The 19,418-nt window shown below is 47.0% G+C and overlaps 1 protein-coding gene across 1 annotated transcript in view; it reads left to right on the top strand.

Moving 5' to 3' along the window:
- The window catches only part of ARHGAP32 (Rho GTPase activating protein 32), a 168,188-nt gene that overhangs the window by 132,370 nt on the left and 16,400 nt on the right, over window positions 1-19,418 (top strand). Inside the window, exons 12-13 of the mRNA XM_082330885.1 lie at window positions 1,129-1,278; window positions 16,617-16,719. Coding sequence (XP_082187011.1) covers window positions 1,129-1,278; window positions 16,617-16,719 — 253 coding nt within the window. The remainder of the gene's footprint in view (window positions 1-1,128; window positions 1,279-16,616; window positions 16,720-19,418) is intronic.

Raw genomic sequence — 19,418 nt, 5'->3', positions numbered from 1 at the left:
TCACAAAGCGCAGCCTTTTATACCTAGCGATTTGTTCTTTTCAATAGAGCTCTTCTGTTGAAGTTAAACTGCTTTTAAATCATGTATACAATGGCACTTTTGTTGGGGAGGCCAGAGCCCTTTTGCTTTCAGAGTGGGCCTCCGGAAGAAAAGTTGACATTCAAGGGCATTGTTCTGCTGCCCATTGAAGCCTGTGCTCAGCCTCTCCTCCCAATTTGCATGAGTTTATTTCTGTCACCCACTTCTGCCCTTCCTTCAACTGCGGATTATGCTCCTTAGCGTGGTTTTAACAGAGGGACCGACTCGGTGACACAGAGACCGTGGGCGTTGCGGAGTGAAACGGGGCAGAAGGTTTGGAGGGGTGGCTCCTGAGCTACGTTCTCCTCTCTTTGTAGACTTCCTGTATTTATTCTGGAGGGGATAAACTGCGTCTCTTCAAATCAGCTGCCTTAGTTTTTTATTAAATAAAACAAAGACAGTAATGCTTTTATCTTGCAAAGGCTTGAGAAGGCTCGGGAGCTCAATGCCCTGGAATGGACTGTACCTCCACAGCTGCAGCGGGGTTCATTGAAATTGGAGGTGTGCTGGAAGGGCAGCCTATAGCACTTAGAGCTAAACGTCCTCTACGTTCAGATATTATTAGTCATTCGTTTGTTCTGGAGGCACCGAAGACTACTAGAATGAGAGCCAGTAACAAAGCATTTATTTCTGCTTGTAGATTATATGCCATGTTTGTCAAGGTACATGAGGTGACTGGTTTTGTAAGTTTAGCCTTGTTCATTTTTCCAGAGATGAAAATTGTAGCTCTCGGGTGCTGCCCACCATCCAGTATGCCCTGACAGTCCTTTAGTACACTCCCACCTGAAGCTGCTTCGCAGATAAATGTGTCTTTGTGTTAAATTCTTCCATTACAGCTGTCTCCTGTTATTTCTGCACTAGCCAAGAATTAGAACAAAAGCCAAGTCTCTGATTAGTATCGGACCTTGGAAAATGTGTTTCTGTAAATAATTGATACTAATGTTACTACAGTTCTTACATGCTCTGTAGAGTGTGTTATGCTTAGCCTTGCCTAACTGAGCTAAATCTAAAATGAAGTGGGGTTTTTTTGTTTTTTATTTTGTTGTGCAGTGTCGAAAAAACACGGCAAGCTCATCACCTTCCTTCGTACATTCATGAAGTCGCGCCCAACAAAACAGAAGCTGAAACAGCGGGGGATCCTGAAGGAAAGGGTGTTCGGCTGTGACCTGGGAGAGCATCTTCTCAACTCTGGCCATGACGGTAAGAAACAATCCATTCTTGAGTTCTTCCTCTGTTAGGAATCTTATTTCAGGGTGATCATACCTAGCAAAGGGCTAGTGGGTACTAGCAGAGAAATGTGTAACAAAAATCGATGGCTGAAAGATAAATTGAGGCTAATGCTAATAAGAAGCAAGCATTGTGGTTCAACGTGGGAGCGCTGAAGATGGATGGAACTGCTGAAGATAAGTTCTCAACCTCTTGAAGTCTCCAAATAAATGTTTTTTTGCAGGGAAATAAGCTTTATTTACGTGTCAGTGTCAATGAAGAATTAACTGGTATGTTACATCCATACGTTTCCCTAACTCAGTACCTTTGTATGATTCTTTGATGATGTATGATACCCTTGTCTGATAGCACAATTGGCAGTGTAAATCCTTCATCTGCCTTTTCCCTTGATTTCACAAGATTTACAGGAATTAACTGGAATGTTATGTTTCCCATGATTTCACAAAATTTACAGGAATTAACTGGAATGTTATGTTTCGTCACAGCTTACTTTTCTCTCAGTTTGTCATGGTCAGTTTTCTGTAGCTTTTCTCGGTCCCTTTCACCTTCCCATCAGCAGTTTAGGGAGGTAGCGGAGAAGAGCTGTTTGTTCCAAGAAAAAATTACACAGTTGTTCCTACTCTTCCTCAGATGAACTTTCATTTCACGGGCTCTTTCCTACCCTCTCACTGTGGCATCTCTGACCTAGGCTGGGAAATCGGGGAGGCACCTGATTGCTGGGAAGCAAACAGAGGACCCGAATCCTTTCACAGCTCACTAGCCGAGGTCATTCCCATAAACGGCCGACGCTGAGGGTTATTTAGAAAAGCAGCATGGAGCAGCCGTGGGCTGCAGCCAGCTTGCTCAGGAGTTAAAGCCATCAGGAAATTAGTGATGGGTTAGCATCACTGTCTGGCTATGTCAGCTTGTCGATCTCCTTCGTATTTTTGCTCCTTGCCTAACGCAGTAGATTTTTGCAGTAGACCTCGTATGCCAGAGTTGTTAATCTGATGGCTCCCAGCTTTTGCGTGCGGGCTGAAGGAGCAGTGATGTGTGGAGTAGGGAAGGAGTTTCTCTGTTAAATTTGTCTTCGGTGGTACTTCAGACTCCTTGTTCATATGAGTGCCTTTTGGAGAAGGGATGGTAAAGGGTGGGGAGCTGTTTCGTGCACTTTTTCCGACTGATTCAGTTGGTAACAGCAATGTGCACTCCCTTGCCTGACATGAAGTGTTTTACTACCAGTTGGTGAATAATATGAGCTTGTTCTTATGGAATCAGGACTGTGGCAAGGCTCATTGGCTTGTTAATTGGAACCAGTAGAGATCGTTATTGCTGGGGCTTGAAAAGCATCAGAGAGCCAGAAACTGAATGGTTTGGAGACAGAAACAGACAGTAACCCATGTATGAGCTACATCAGGAGTAGGTAATGTACACCACCGGGTAGCTATAGAGCTGGGTTTATATTCATGCTGTGGGAGCAATCTTGGAGGGCAGGAGACGTGCCAGCAGAGTGAGCTCATTAATGGGAAAGAGAGAATTCTCTTTTATCCCCAGCCCTCCTTCTGCCCGTTTTAGCTAGGCGCAAGTCAGCAGTAATTAAAGTTTTTTCCCTGCCCTCTGCGCTGACTTCTTCCCCTGGCTTTAAGGGGTGGGCATTTTATTTAGGAATAAAAGACACGTCCTGAGCTGAAGTAGGCTCCTGTTTGACAGTCTCTAGGAGCTCACTTCTTCTTCTGGTCGCTCCCCTCCCATCACGTGCAACCGAGCGTCTGTGACTGAGCTGTGCTAATGAGGTCTCTTCATCCGCGAAGTTACCAGTGGCTTTCACCCTTGATTTAATAACTCTTTCCTAACTCCTTGGAGTGAAGCAGATCCAAATTGAACGTTGCTAACAGGGGCATGTCTCCATTTCACACAGCAGGATTGTTTTTTTACTGTGTGATTCAGCTCTCTGACCTGTATTCCAAGTGACGTAATCCCCGGGATTGGTTTTGTGGAGACGTTTCTGGGTTCCTGTGAATCAAGCTCCGTGCATGCACAGCATTTTAAGATTCCCTCATTCTGTAGCATTAACGTTTCTCAGTCTTGGAGCCCGCTGCAGTGCTGATCTGCTGCAAGGGGATGGAGATATCACAGGAGACCCTAAGTTGGACTGGAGAGAGCAAAGATGCAGTCCTGCTCCTTCGCCTCATAACCAGAACATAAACGAGTATTTTTATAGGAGCACAGAGAACTGTAGCTGACGTCCGCGCACGGTACCTGCTGGTAATACTTTGGGATTGCAACCACAAAACATCTTAGTTCAGAAAAAAATAAAAAAGACTGCAATACATTTAGAGATCAGTTTAGGTTAATGCTAGCTTTGGTGGGTTGCTGTCCAATACCTAAAAGATTTAGCAAGACTGAAGGAGAAAATGACACTGTCCAGTGTGTGAAATGAGTGGCAAGGCATTCATGTGCTCCTCGGAAATGCAATATTGACTCAAACTGGAGTTATGTTAAGAATTTTACTAATTATCAGCTTTGGGAAGCTGACAAAGCTTAAATTCTCAGAATTCGCTGTGAAACAGCATGAGAAGTACCAATTTTGCAGTCATGAACATCTGAAACTATGCTTGTCTTTTCGGTAGGCAGTGGTGAGAGAGGAGCAGACCGAGAGACTAAAAGGGATAAGGAAGGACGAAAACTGAAATAGGTCTGACATTTTTTTACTAAACACTATGTTGAGGCAGCTGGCTCAGATTGCTTAGCTAGGAGAAGAGTGTATTTGCTCTCCTGTGTCTGTATACCCAGAAGGGAATTGATAAACACAGAGGAAATGTTTTACCTACTGCAGTCTGTTGTCTTTCTGTGGGCTCAGCAAGTAATTGCTCTCATTCTGCATCCATTGCGCCTCTTTCAAAAGGAGAATCAACTGGCATGAGATGTGCAGGAGGAAAGCGATACAGAAACGCGAGCCGCCTTACCGCTACGGAGCGAGAGCCCAGGTGGTTCCATCCTGCAAAGCTCCGTGCACGTGCTTGACCGTCAGCCTGCGCCCAGTTCTGAACGAGCAAAGCATTTGTCTTCGTTTACCTGAGTTTTTGAGGTTACTCTCGCGCTGAGGCAGCGCTGGCTCTTCTGAAAGGTTCCTCTCAGGCTGGCGTGACAGGACTTGCGTCTGCCAGACTTCAGGACATAATATGTCTGTTTATTGGAGTTTCTCCCTAGGGGAGGGTGTCTGGGTGAGATGGGATGAGTGGAGCGAGCAGGCTGGGGTTGCTGCTGCCTTTTCATTCCTGATGAGGATGCAGTTTGTCATTTTTTTTGAATTGATGTGTGTGGATCTGAGAAGTAACACTATAAGCAGGTATAGGGAGGGAGGTAAGGATTTTAACAAATGTTTACAGTGACAGCGGTAGGGGTGAGTACGGCACCTTATACTCTTTCTGGATGCCTGGTGATTCACGTTGGGGATTGCAGTGATTATTGGGCTGGCAACTGGAGGCAGGCAGTGTCCTGGGTTTGGTTATGTTTTTTTTTAATTCCAGTTTGTAGTGTGCTGACGCTTTGAGCTCCCAAACGACGACGGGGCCCTTCTGTGGTAGGAGTTATTCCTCCCCGTGGTGTGAAACTTTCCCCAAGGCCCCTGCAGACAAGACAGCAGTGAGGGGAAGGAAGCAGCGTTGTCCGGTTTCTTAGATGAGATCCGAGTCGTGGGCAGATCACAGGATCATTTTTCAAAATCATCCGTGTTCTAAGCTGCTCTTGGAAAGGGGAATTGGGAGCCGCATGTGCTCCTGGTCACTGGGCTGGGGTAGGCATAGGTGTGTTGCTTCCAGGGAAGGTGACAGCGGTCCGTCCTTTTTGTTCCCCTTCTCTGTCGCGTGTCAGACTGTTACGGGCTGGTACCTGTAGGAGTAAAACCAGTTTTGATGCGAGGGATTGACTTCTCTGTTGGGTCTAAATCTAGCAAAGGTTGTGGTGCTACTCCCTTCAAGTACGTTGGTTTGCACAATACCTCTCCGGTTGGCTCCCGTCACCCGGTGGAGCCTGCCTTAAGAGGCCCGTCTCCATTTAATTTTGGTGCGTTATTCATTTGTTGGCTCCTTCTGGGTTTTGAATACTTCCCCTGCCAATGAAGCGTCATTTGGAAGCAGACCAAGCTTAGTAGGGAGTAGCTGTTTCTTCATCGCCCTGAGAGATGTTCCCAGTTGGTTTGGTGCTGTTGACACCTGCCATGCTGGTTTGTTTTATGGAGCTGTGAGATGCAGCAAATTCAGCATAATCCCTGACTCGTGAAGGGGCCTTGTTCCCTTTGTAGGTAGGTAGACTTTTTTCCCCCTGATTTTTTTCTCTCAAAGGAAACCAAATAGAACTTAAATTTAGCTCGACCCCAATTAGAAAGAATTGTGCTTGCAGAGGATGTGTTTGTTTGGTGTGGGAGCTGGTTAAATAAATGCTGCATTGCAGCATCTGTACCATGTCCTCATTTGTGCCTCAGAATATTTCGGAACGGAGCTCTCCACAGCTTCTGAATTTATGACGAGTGTAGGAGTCCGCAGTAATGTGCTTAGCAGAAACTTTGTGCCCGGCTGCACGGAGAGGCCAGTGGATTGGAGAGCTGGGCAGGTTCTTGGCAGAGCAACCTTGGCCAAGGTTACGGTTTTATGGGAGGGACCGAGGCGGGCTGGATGGAGCCGCAGCGTCCGCGGGGAGGCTAGGCAGGCGCAGATTTGGGGTTGCGGTTGCGGTGGTGCCGCTTCTCTCCGGCTTCGCGAGCTCACCGATGGGTCGTGGTCGGTTCGCCGCCACTCAGCCGGGTCTCTCGGAGAAAAGCCCCGTTGCTCTTCGGGGAGTCGAGGAGTTGTGAGCTGCAGCAGATGAGGGATTACCTTACAACGTACTTTATATTGAAATGCTGCTGGGAATAATGTGCTGGAATTGCTTGGGCTACAGAGGATGGGGTATAAAATACTGGCGGTTCTTTTTCCGTGCTGAGAATGTTCCTGTTGCCTGGCACTTGATAAAGATGATCATCTCTCGGCAATTAGAGCAGAGCACAGGCTAACCCTGGCATACCCTAAAATGGTGGTATCAGGTGTTCGTTCCATGAGGTAATCCATACAATACAGTCAGCTCTGTTAACAGAGGATTTTGTAGACTAAAAGCAAATGGTATTTTTTGTACCTCTTTATGCATTTCTTGCATTGGTACATCAGCTTCTGCAATTGGAAAAGATGGATTTAGAAATGGCACTCATTTTTAATCGACCAGTTTCCCATCTTGAAAGATCTATACCTCCTTTTCCAATTATCAGAAAATACCAGTGATCTGTAATCATCAGGAAGAGCTATTGCTTTTCTGGCTGAAAAAGTAAATGCCTACGAAAGACAAAGTTTACTAACACCTCGTTCTTGCTCTCTGTCCTTCCCATTCTTCCAGTTCCCCACATTTATTAGCAATTATTTTGGACAAGTTGGGTAGGATTAAAGAAAAAATCAAATGAAAGCTGAGACTTTTCAGAACTGCGTGCAAGGTCAAAATATAGCAGATAGGGGATCTTGATCCTGTTATATACTGGGCGCCAGCAACAACTGTTTGCAAGGGATGGTTTTATTCTCTTGTGCTGGTTATTATGCTCTTCAGATAAGCTCCTTACCAGCACCTTGGGATTTCTGGTGGCATCACAGCTTGTTCTGGGTCCTCCGGTGTTACCCTTCCCTTCCAGCGATCCCCTGGCTGCAGCTGGGTGATGTAGCTGCCTTTGATGCTAATTTATTGCAGATTTGCGTATAGGGAGAACACTGTCACCAGAAGAGAGGAACACAAGGAATGAGATCTCAGGCAGCATCTTGGCAGGCATCTGTAAAAATCTGGTTCCCCTTATCTCAAGCATAAGTTTGGTAATCTATATGTCATCTCTTTGGTTCCGAGTATTAATGTGAGGAGTCCCTTTTACTAGCTAATAATTTTCATTATAATAAAAGTCTGCCTGGCTGGCTTTGGCTCTTTGCCATCTGTGAAGGAAGCCTTGATTTGGCATTCAGGACAGCTGAGTCCTACATATTTATTCATTTTAGTTTTTCTTGATGTTTTAACTCTTAGAGGGTGAATTTAACCAGTTTCCACTCTCCCTGCTAGAGAATTAATTTGAACAGGACAAACAAGAAGCAAAGGAAACTTTGCTGAAAAGTAGAAAGTTATAAATATTTACAAAATTGTTGCTTTTTCCCCTTCCTTTCTTTAAATACTACTTTTAACTGTAAACACAAGGCAGCCCCTGAAATCCAAGACCTTCCAGTTTATGTTCTGAAGGCCCAGGTGAAATCCCTGCTCATGATGTCCTTGGTAGGGAATTGCTTTGCTCCGAGATTTTCGCTTCAGAAAGGCTTTTTAGCATTTGCAGAGCTTCCATCAGAAATCAATCCTCAAGCTTTACCTGCGCCCACCACAGTTCAAATAGCAAACAGTTACGTGGCGGCACGGCAGCGTAGTTCCCCGAGTATGCTTGGGAGTGTTACGGCTTGAACGCTGGCAGCCACAGCAATAGATTTGTGTAAGCAATAACTTCTTGCCCTTATACAAAGGTTTATTGAAATGCTGCACGGAAAAGGTAGGTCGTGTGCGTTAGCCGTAACACTTCGAGCAGAACGATGGAGTTGGCCACAGTCGTGACGATGGGCTGAGGCGAATGTTGGCTGGGGACGAGGCCGAAGGTTTATATTAGGCACATTCTTCCTGTGAATGAATGAGCCCTTGGGGCATTTTTGTACTTTTAATAGGTATTTTCAGAGTATCCAAGCCGACAAGTTTGAATGTGAACTAAAAAGTTTCAGACCTCAAATAAGGTTCAGATCTGGCACCCTGCTTTTACTTCTGTCTCTATTTTTAAGCATTTATATGCCTGAAGGAGTTCACGATTAGGACATAAACCTGAGTTTTGAAGGATTTGTTTGCATTTCTCTTTTCTTGTGTGACTTTGGGCAAGTCCTTTGAAGTAGGATTCATCTCCTTCACTCTTAGATATCTAGTGTTTTTCCCAGCAGATGGGTATATCTGGAGGGTGATTCACCCTGTCTGCCATAATATAGGCGGCTAAAAAAAAAAAAGTGGATCCTAACTTCTCCGTTGGCACAGCAGCAAAAATGATGCATCCTTACTTATCCAATAATTTTTATAATGCCCTCCTTGGTACCTGGGGAAAGAGAGCCATAAATAAAAGACACGGCAAGCGGGGGATTCATATACGGGGCTACAGCTCCCAAATCAGGGGGTGTATCTTGGGTTGCCTGACCAGCCTACCTAACGCAGGCGTTGAGGAAACTGGAAATCTGCCTGTTCTGCCTCCCTTAACAGCATTTTTCTGTGCGCTGTGGTCCTATCGAGAAAACTGAGACTGATTGCATAGTGCGTGGCTCGTCACTGTGAAAGGGCAAAGCCTACACCGGAATATTTTATTTAGTTAACAAGCAATTGCAACTGCTGTGGCAGTGCCCATGAATGAGTTCAGGAGACAGCTGTCTATAGATAGGGAGGACATGGTTTTACATCAGTAAATTTTGTCCACTACTTGAAACTTTAAAAGTTGTTTATAAGCTGCATGCCATAGAGGTACATTAAACTTCTTCCTCCTCCCCAAGTGATTTACTTTTGTGCTTGAGAAATCGTTAAGGAAGGGGAGGATTTGACACATACTCTTGGTGATTCGCCTCGCGTGGTGGAGCCCAAACTGACCCTCTCTGTTTCTTAGCATCCTTCGTCGTTTCCTCCTTGTTTTGTGTTAGGCAGGGAAGAAATAGCGGCCTGTCTCAGCACTTTGGCTTGTGTCCGAGTCCATGCTTGCCACGGCTCTGCGCACAGTGTAAATGGGGGGCAAAAATGGTTGTAAAGTTGCGTCTGGGGCAGTAATTCAGTGGGGCTGCGGTGACCCGAGAGCCCCGTTGAGCTCACAGGCGATGTTAGCCATACCTTCCACTCATCCTGCTGGCTGTTAGTTCATTTGGCTGTCCCTTTTTTCAGGAGATTGGCGAGGTATTGAAACCTGTTGGCCTCAGACATGCCAAACCCAGTTTCCTTTCAGTGTTTCACAATTTATAGTAAGTTTTTTATCAAAATCCATCTCCAAAGGACTTGGGCAATCAAAGACCTCCAAGTTCTGGCCGGTGAGCTGGGAGCCGGGCGCTCGCCAGCTCCAGCCCCATCTCTCGCACACCTTTCGTGGCCTCGGGGAGCTTGCTTGGTATCTCCGCTTCCATCTCCACGCTTGTAAAATCGAACTAATAGTCCGTATCTGCCCCCGAGGTGCCACAAGGGGAGGTTTCTAATACTTGTGAAGTACTTGGAAGATGAAGAGCGTGATATAAACGTGAAATAGTATTTATTCAAGTGTTAACACAGGTTGGCATGCTAGATCCAGAGTAGCCTTGTGAATGTCTGTAGGAAATAAGTAAACTTATCTCTGCGTATCCCCTGTATTTGTTTTGTTCCTTGGTTGCATTTGCATAATTTCATAAATCTAAACATGTCAGCCATTCTGGGAACCGAATGGTGCCGAATTCGTTGGAGCACTTCTGTAAATCGTGAAAAGCCTGTGTGTTTTAGGTGCCTAAATGTTTCTTCCGAACTGGTAGCGTGTGCCTCTGCACACCCGAACCCCTGTAACGTAGAAGAGGGAGCCAGCAGCCTGGGCCGAAGTGCGATAGTTGACCCAAATTGCAGGGAATATTCCGCTTCCTGCAGATGCGTTCTCTGCTGCACAAACTCCTTCAACACAAGTTGATACTTTTAAAGGCCAATAGTTTTGAGCTGTTTTGGGCAAATTTCCAAACATAACAGGCACTGTTATTGCTTCACCATCTGCCCTCTGAATTGCTGGAACCCAAGATTATTGGGTACGGGGTTAGCATTACAAAGAGGTACATGGGGTCCCTGTGGAGAATTACTTGTTTGGGGGAAGTAGTTGCGGAAAGGGAGAACAAGCTTTTGCAGTTAAGAAAAGAGACAATTTCTGTCTCCCCTTCTTTTTTACCCTGCCTGCAGCTGTGAGGAGAGAAATGCGTTATGCCCGAGTGACCCAGAGGACAGCAGGGAGTTGAAAATTAATTTGCATTTCGAAACACTGCAGCTGTAGGGGAACAAACATGAGAAAAAATGTTGCAGTCGTGCAGGAATTGCCTGTGCTCTTATCTCTCCACTCTTAACGAGGTGGATACTTTTTTCCCTCTCAACTTACTGTAGTAAGTGTAGTTGGTCTAAACAGAAAAAAACTAGCACACAGTCCAAATATGAATGTATTAGTAGTATCTTTATTCCGCTTGTGGATATTTTGTATTAAAAACAAAAAAGGCAACTCCACAGAATGAGGTGGATGCAGCCTGGGAGATCACGAAGGCTCCAGTCTTTGACACGAGTGCGGTAAGGTACCACTCGCAGTGCAAAAACGCCCTAGCACGGACGTACCCACGACATCGGGAACGTTGCCGATACCAGAGGACATGAAAAACGTGGTTATCCACCTTCCTAGCTTGATGCGACGCAGTGGGATTTATGTTTGTCAGGCTTGAACTTTGCACTTTGTTTCTACACCGTTCCTGGGTAAGCTGCCATAAAAAAAAAAGTCCAGTCTTAAAAAGCAGAGTCCAGTGCCAGAGGCCAAATCCAGAAATGGGCACTGGTGGTATCTGCTCTTGGAACCGACTCGTGGTTTACAGCCCCTCTTGCATTATTGCACTTTCCCAAGTGCAGAAGTCACGCTTCACATAAAAACGTGGCACGTTCCCAGGAAATAGTGCAGCTTGTGATCGCTGGCTCGGACTTTACTCAATTCATCAACAGCATAAATAATTTTAATGTGGGTCACTTCTTGGAAATCGGGAAGAGAGCATCTTGGAAGAAGTGTGCTGGTTTTTTGGTCTTGTACTTCGCTCTTACTCCTGGTGATTCAAACGTGAGGACACGGACTTAGGAGTGGGACGGAATCTTTTAAAGTTCGATTTTTATTTTTTCTCTGAATGTGCAGGGGTGGTGGGGTCTGCGTGCTTATAAAACGACAGATGCAGGCGACCGGCTGGGTGGCAGGGAGCTCCTCGCAGAACAGCGAGGAGGAAATCTTTAACCTCTCTGTCCCGTGCTGGTTTGCACCTTCTGTGCAACTTTCACTGTAAGGCGGAGGGAAGAGTTTCAGAAATGAGTCGTTCGAAACGAGGTTCCTAGAAAACCTAGCAGTCTGAATTAGTACAGGCTTTTTACTGTTGTTTTAGGAAATACTTGGACCTTTTTTTCAAAATTGAGCTTAAAAAAGGAAGAATGACTGGGGTAAAAGCAACTATTTCTTCAGGTGAGGATACGCGTTGTTGGGTTCTTACCAAACCATACGTTAATATAGCAAGGGAGACAGGATTTATTTGGCTAATTTCAGATGTCTGGAAGTCGCCAGAGCCTCGGCTGGTCACCACATCTCCAGACGGGAGCACACCCATAACGTACTTCGCACCTTTTGCATTGTACTGGGTGTTGCTGGGCGCCCTGTCCTCTGCACGTCCCCATCCTTCCTCACCAGTTATAGAGGCAGACTGGGCAATTAAGAGTGAGCTGCCTCCACCTAAACTTTATCTCGTGGCCGATTGTTTACATTTATATTCTAGCCCTTAACCTGTTATATTCCTTCGCTCAGCTCTGTTTTTTCCACGTGCTTCCGAAGCATCGGTGCACGTTCTTGCTAGCGGTGGTTGTTACCTTTGTTCAGGCGGTGCAGAGCGGCGCTCGGGACAGTTTATTGCATTTTCCTTGTTCCTGCTGGGCTGCAGGTTTGGCTTTCCGCGTGCGTTCGCTATGTGTGGAATTCAGCTGAGCAGCTGCGTTTCAGCCTGCTATGCTCCATTAACCAGCCAAGAGGCCTGGCTTGCGCGGCGGTTCACCTTATTGCTGTAATATTGTGAAAACGACGCTGCTAGAGGGGAGCTTGATGGGAGGCCTCGTTCCCCAGGCTGAACAAATAGTTCTGATTCCAGCAACGTACTAAGAAAAAAAAAAAAAAAATAAAAATAAAGCAAGCCTCCCAAAACCCAAGGAGGGAACATTACAAAAGGCTAAAAAGGAAAAAATAAACCCAAGAAGATAGGAAATGAAATGTGCCTGATTTCAAGATGAATCAAAACGTTCTTCAGAATGAAAACCATAAAACTTCTGCTTCCTCTTAATGGCAAAGAATTAAGCAGTTAATGAGCCCTAGGAGATGCAATAAACCTTTCAAACCAGCTGAGAGATGCTCAGGAATGGGTTGAAAAAACTCCTTTAGCTGCTACAGTGATGAAATGTGCTGGGGTCTCCTGTGTTGATGCCCCCACGTTTCCAGCCTTTCGCGCCCCGTTTCCTGGAAATGCCTGTTATTTGAGACAGCGAAGGGCGGCAGGGAATGGGGGAAGGCGACCGATTTTGGAACGGGAGACGTGTACGGTGCTCAGGTTCTCACGAAGGGGTAGGTGTTCAAATCTAGCACTTGCCAGTGGGTTTTAGCAGGCTGCCGCTGAGTCAGGGACTTCGCTGCAGAGAGATTGTCTGGAGTCAGTGGTTGGAGGCTGTGTTGCTCCGAAAAGGAATAAAACCAACAGTGAGTATTAGTGCACATCTGTTAGTTGCCTGGGAACGTGGAAAGGGCTGTGTGCTGGGTTTAATGAGCACAGACGCCAGTTCTGGGCACAGAGGATTGTTGGGGCTGGAGGAATATTACCCTGGGCTTGTTCCCTCCTTGGGTCTTTCCCAAAGCGGCCTGCTTGTGGCGGTTGTCGGAGAAGGGGTGCTGAGCTAGGTGGGCCTTTATGGCTGTTAATACAAACCACCTGCGTCATCAAGCCTGGTTGTTATAATTGCAGGAAACCACAGTAATTAATGAACATTAATAGAATTTTAGTGTAGGTGCTGCTGCATCCTGTGAGAAGAAATCTCCATCAGTTTCCCGCTGCGATGCAGCTGCGATACCGTTCTGATTCAAATCTGGTAATTGGTTTGGGATCTAGAAGCCAAAATCAGGGCCTGAACACTGAGAAGTTCACCTCTGCAGCAGGGAGGGATTTAGGCAATGGACAGAGACGGGTACCTGAAAAAGTCACAGCGTGATGTCAGAAGCCCCCGCAGGTGGTCGTCTTGGCACACTTCACATTCGCAAAATTAAGCCTTAGCTTGTGCTGTCATCCTGCCATTTCGTTCCGGTGGTCATAGACGCTGTTCCCGCCGTACGTGTGTGTATGCATGTGTATAAATGTATATTTAGCTGAAGGGCTTGGGATTCAAAGGGGAGAGGGAGGTTAAGCGCGCACGTAATTGTCAGGTGTCATCTTCGCTGAAAAATGAGAAAAATGAAGTCACCATTCCAGCAAAGGGCCTTCAAGTGTAATTGTAGCCCTACTTGAATTTCTGTCACTTCTCCAACCATGCAGAATTCCCCCAAAATATCTGTGGTGCTGGCATGATATATTTAGCTTAAAGAACAGATCGTCCTGGTAACCAGATTAGGAAATGCGTAGAACAAGCCTGCTAGATTTTTTTCAGCGCGTATTAATTCTTCTAACTGTGCCCAAGATCTTCCATGACAAATAACTCCTTTAGGAAGCGTATCGTCGGTGCTACATCCCTCGCCTTCCCCCCTGTTCTCCCTTGACCAGATTCACATTGTCACAACAGGTTGCTGCTCCGCTGAACTGGTAGGTAAATACCGATCTTAGCAGGCAGTTTGTTTACACAGCTAGATAAACCCCAGGAGGATAAGGCCTTGGAAGCACACAGAGCGCGCTGCCCGTGGCACAGCCCTTCAATTAGGAGGCGGAGGCGGGTGTCCCGGCCGCGTCCATGGCGTGGATAAACAGGAGAGCTGTCTGTCGGCTCCCCGCGCACTCTGTGCATCGCCCTTCTCGGTATCAGCCTCCCTGGTAGGAATTGGGCAGGCAGGGAACGTGCTATTTATTTATTTGCTTATTTCTTTATTTCAATGGGTGCTACTAACTCCAAGGGGACCCCTATTGAGATTCCAGTATGGACCATTAAAGTCTTTGGGACTTTGCAGCTAAGCCTTAGCAGATCTTGCCACAAGACTTTAAAACTTGGGTAAACTCCTTTACCCGATCCTGAGCGACTCTTGTAGCCGGGCGGTTGGCAGAAGGAAACGCCGCTGATGAGCATCCTCGCTCCGTCCTCTCGCCTTCTGTGACGGGCGGTGGTGGGCAGAGGACTCGGGTGGGCGTCTCACGTAGTCGTGCTCGGTTCTCAGTGAAACCCAAATGAGCGTGAGTCTGGTGTGTCTTACAACCGAGGGTGCTCTCTTGTCTCACAGAAGAAGAGACACCGCTCTGTCAGCATCTAAAGCCTTGTCCTTTGCCTTCGCTGCAATGGATGGTGCTGTTCTCATCTCCCTGCTTTTCTGCACCGATTTACACCGGGGTCACACTTCTCTCCTAACGCCGTTTGCAATGCAAAACGTATTTTAGCCCTTTTTGGCAACTGCTTGAGTATGAGATAACTCCTTCCCTGTCCACTTAAAGCCTTTAAAACTTTCTTCTTCAAGAGGCCTTGAATCTTTTTGTGTGAAGGGGTAAGCGTTGTCCTCCAAAAACGTTTTTTGAAACAGTATTAGAATTTAGGACCATCGGTCCCACCCGCTTTGCTCTCGGACGTGTAGCTTACAGTGTTGTGGATGCCTGATCCACGTTTTACCGACCTGCTCTCCAAACGTGTATTCACTCAGCGGTGAGAAGTTGTTGCTTATCCTGGCTCAGGTGCCTAAACGTGTGTCCGGTCGATTCCTAACAAAGCCAACAAATGTGGTGCTACTCAAGGCTGTGAGAGGTACCTTCAGCAGGTGCTGAGGTTTCTTTCTGCAAATGTCTTCTGGCTGCATTAGTGGAAGTTGAAATTTCCATTGCACCTCTGCTGGTTTTCCTTCCCCCAAAAAAGCAGCACTTGGTTTCCAAGGCTCTTTCTATGCTGTTGCTTAATGTACAAGGGCTCTGTTTGCCCCAAAGCCTGCACCTTGCTTTGGAAAACAGTGTAAGATGCTTGTAAATGCCTAGTAGCATAATGCTAGAGTCTGGCTGACTCCGTTTTGGCTGTCTCTTGGTGTCTTTGGGTGTCGTGGGTTACTCCTGTAGCCGAGCCTGCATGACTGACGTGCCACACGGATTTACAGGTTTTGTTCTGCCCTGTGCTCGAGTCCGGAGCAGATGTGCCCGTAGCCCAGGGTGCACCTCCCGATTTCCAGGGAACCATTTAAAACGAGTCTTTGCTCTAGCTGCCTGAGCGTCTGCTGCAAGCCGTTCAAAAAGCAGCGAAGCGGCTGGGGAGGGGAAAGCGCAGAGCATCTCGGTGCAGCAGCACTTAGGAGAACCGACTGGCAGATGGCGTTTGCTGCTTGATAGGAGGGGATTTGCCACATGCCCTATTCAGAATCTGCGTCACAGGGCAAACCGATCAGACCTGGCATCTAACGTAAGAATAAATCTAGTTCATCGGAGGAGCTGCAGCAAAAAGGTGGCTTGCAGAGGAATCCACAGGGATCTGAGCTTTTTCCATGAAGATTTGCTGATGCTCACAAGCGCTCAATCCTAATTTTTTTTCAGTGCTCAGGGCAGTTTTATCTCCCTTTTATAAATAAAGTAATTTGCTCCTCCTTAAGCTTACAAGGACGGACAGATAGCTCCGGCAGTGGCTGCTGCATGAGGCTGAGAAGTCAGCTGGAAGGAATCGGTTGGTGAAGCGGCTTGAATATTAACTTGACACCTAATTATATCCTCTGGGCTTATTTTTTCCATTCTGTCATACCCCGGTCTGTCTGCAGTTTCTGTGAGTGTGGTATGTTGTGTAGCTATCTAAATCCAGTCACGCTCCGGTGGACATTGGGGATGAAATTATCACTTGCAAAAACTCTCCTGGCCCTGGTGCAGAAAGTAGCATCTCCTTAATGTTTATATTTGCTTAAACCAAGCAGTCTAGGTTAATCCTGTATAGATTTGAAAACAAAGGAATTCTTTGGCCAAAGAGAGTGCACTCACTCAATTTTATAGCTCTTCTGGAATGGAATTTAACACCAGAGTTCTTGTGGGAGTTGTGATGGGACCTGCACTGTCTCTGCTTGACCAGAATTGACTTTTTTCAACCTGATTCATATCCTGGCATTTCCTTAAAGCAAAGAACGCCTCTGACCAGTGTCCACACCAACTCCTAACGTTAAATTTCTTACAGGCTTTCTCCTCTAAGGAAGAACGAAAGCAGTAGCCCAGCTGGGCTTACTTTATGGCACCTGACAAGACTAGGACTAGGACTTTAATAACGTGCTCAACTAACCAACAACACTTGTTCTTTAGTCCCCCAGGTCCTCAAGAGCTGCACCGAGTTCATCGAGAAACATGGCATTGTGGATGGAATATATCGTCTGTCTGGGATTGCGTCCAACATCCAGAAACTACGGTAAGGGCGCTGGGTTTGACGAAGCTGTTTGCGCGGGACGAGCGAGGCCCGCGCTGGGCTCCAAGGCCGGGCGTTCGCTGTGGGGGGTGCAGGGCAGGCTGTCCCAGCAGCTCCCACACGGGTGTGCGGTCTGTGCTCGACGGATGGTTCGCTGGGTTTGCCACCGTTTTGGAGCAACGCAGGGTTGTGCGGTAGAATTCATTTTGCAGGAAGTTTTCCTTCAGGATAGAGTATCGGAAGGCTCTGGGACCGTGGTGTCACTGCTGTCACATTTCATTCCTGTTTCCTCTTGCTCCCGGAGCCCTTTTGAGCAGCTGATAGTTCTCCTTGCTCCTCGGGACTCCTGGCATATTAGCAATTAGTTGATGACATGCAAAGAATACGTGCATAATTCTTGGTGGGTGGCATTGCCACGCTGCGCGGCTGTGCAGGGAAAGGCTAGGTGTGTGTCCTCCCCAGTTAGGAGCTGTTCTCATCCCAGTAAATGGTCTTTGTCCTTTTGCGAGGCTGTTGTTCCTCCTGTCATTTGGTATGCGTTTTTTTGTTGGGAAGGGACGGAGAGAACCTAGTGGGATGTGACTAATTCCAGCGTTGATCCTAGGCCCGCGGCCTCACAGAGGCGGCAAAGGGGTATTTTCCATATGAAGGATATCCTATTTTCCATATGAAGGATATCCTGTTCCCAAGTTCAGTGGACAGGTTGGAGCTGGTACAGTTACTGTATGGATGGGCTTATTCTGGTTCAGCTTAATCCTGTTTCTCATCACAGCAAGTTCCATTTTAAAAACCTGCTCCCGAGGCTTTGATATGCAGGCTCCGAAGCCTCTGATTGTAGCTGTTGCCCACAGCAGTCTTGGCTGAATAAAATGTTTGCCCTTGCTTCAGTTACATCCCTTTAATTCCCCATTTTGACTTGTGCAGCACCGTCTTTCTAATCGCTGCCCTAGTCCGTTTTTTCCCTTTGCATTTACATTTTCCCCTTCCCTGTTTTCCAAAGGTGCTTTAAAAATGGTTGTCTAAAACTTTTAATGGCATAATTCCCTGGTATAGTACAGAGAATGAAGTGACAGCCTATATTTCAATTTTCTGAGACGTTCCAAAGCCAAAAGGAAAGGAGCACCTGACATAACTTGTAGACACTGTCCCTGTTGTTCATCTAAATCACTACAGATTTTCATAAGTGTTTGATTAATGTAGGACACGTTGCACTGCTGTAGTTTCCAGCTATATAAACAGATCATTAGGCTTATTTCAAAGCTAGGGCTGCAGTATCCTTATACGTGAGTCACTGTTCTTAAGTTGCACATAGAAGAATTGGATCTCCCGGATTTAAAGGGCTTTTTGGTTGGAGAGAAAGTTAGAGAATTTGTTCCACGTGGGAGATTTACTCCAGGACGGAGGCTGGCTCTTCAGTAGCGCAGTAGCCGCCTTTATTTGGCTGGTAGGCAAAACAGCGAGTGTTGAGTTGGTATGTGTGCCCTGTATGCTGGCTCCGGCTTGTTTTGAGAGTTGTATTCTTCTACTAACAAAATCTTCCTTTGGGGGCAAAAGAAATAACACGTAGTTCCTCCAAACAGCCAGTGCAGAGAGAAGAAAGGCTGAATGGAGTAGGGCTTCCCTTTCTTCGCTCCATATTCTGCTTCTGCAGGGGTAGGTCTCTGTCGTGGCGTGAGATTTGTTCCTAGGAGAAGTATCCTGGAGTACCAGGAGTACTGGGGTAGGGCAGGATACGGCCGGAGGATTTCAGCCAAGGCTGAGTGTATTTGTACGGGGTGGGCTGGTGTCTTTCCCTGATCTCCCTTCTGAGCTCTCTCTTCTTCTGTGGAGCCAAGCGCAGAAAATACGTTTCTCTCCCAGATATGAGTAAGTAAGTGATGAGTCAGAACGTGCCTGCGGGAGCGGCGTATGCTGAACACTGAGGCTTGTGGCAGGGGCCTGTATTTATTTCCCTCTTCTGTGTTGTCTTTGGGGTGAGGCGCTGGGGTGGACTGTTCACCCTCTTGTCTGGAGAAGTAGAGACCCCTTCTGCCCCCCAGCCTGGCTCAGTATCGGTGGCTTCCCTCACGCAGCCTTCGTGTCTCGGGGAGGGAAGGACGGACGGACAGAGGGCAGGAGCTCCTTCCTGATCTTGCAAGGGGTGTACAGTTGACCGCTGCAGGTACAAATACGCCTGGTGCCTTGGACACGGGTACAAACTTGGTTCTGTCCCGTCGGCAGAGAGAGGCGAGCTCGGCGTTGGAGCTGTGCTGAAGGCGTGTTTTATCTTCTGTGTTACAAATTGCCTGGCTTGGACGGGGAAGAAGCCGGGGATGTTGCCACCAAGCCCCCGATGTGGTGGTGGTGGTAGTGTAGACAGGACGACTCTCCGCATCGATGATAAGCTTAGAGCTTTTACAGGGTTTACATCTTAAAGACCCCTTGTAGGGAAACGGAGCTTCAGCTAGAGCAGCCGTGTCCTCGCAGCTCCCTGCGGCCTGACTCACCACGCTAGCCCCTGCAGATCTGTCCTGCTAATTTGAAACAGCACTTTCCATGCACATAGTCTAGCAGCGAGCCAGCCCTTGGCCTTCTAAGCTCAGCTTTTATTTCATAAATGCTTGTGATTTTGGTTTTTCTCTTGCTGAAAACCAAGGGAATGCTTAGGGATTTTCTTCATGTGGTTCCTGGCTCTCTTCACCCTGTAGCAGAGGCATGCTCGG

The sequence above is a fragment of the Platalea leucorodia genome (assembly GCF_965183815.1).
Source record: "Platalea leucorodia genome assembly, chromosome: 20".
Lineage (NCBI taxonomy): Eukaryota > Metazoa > Chordata > Aves > Pelecaniformes > Threskiornithidae > Platalea > Platalea leucorodia.
This window is presented reverse-complemented; position numbering and strand designations above follow the sequence as displayed.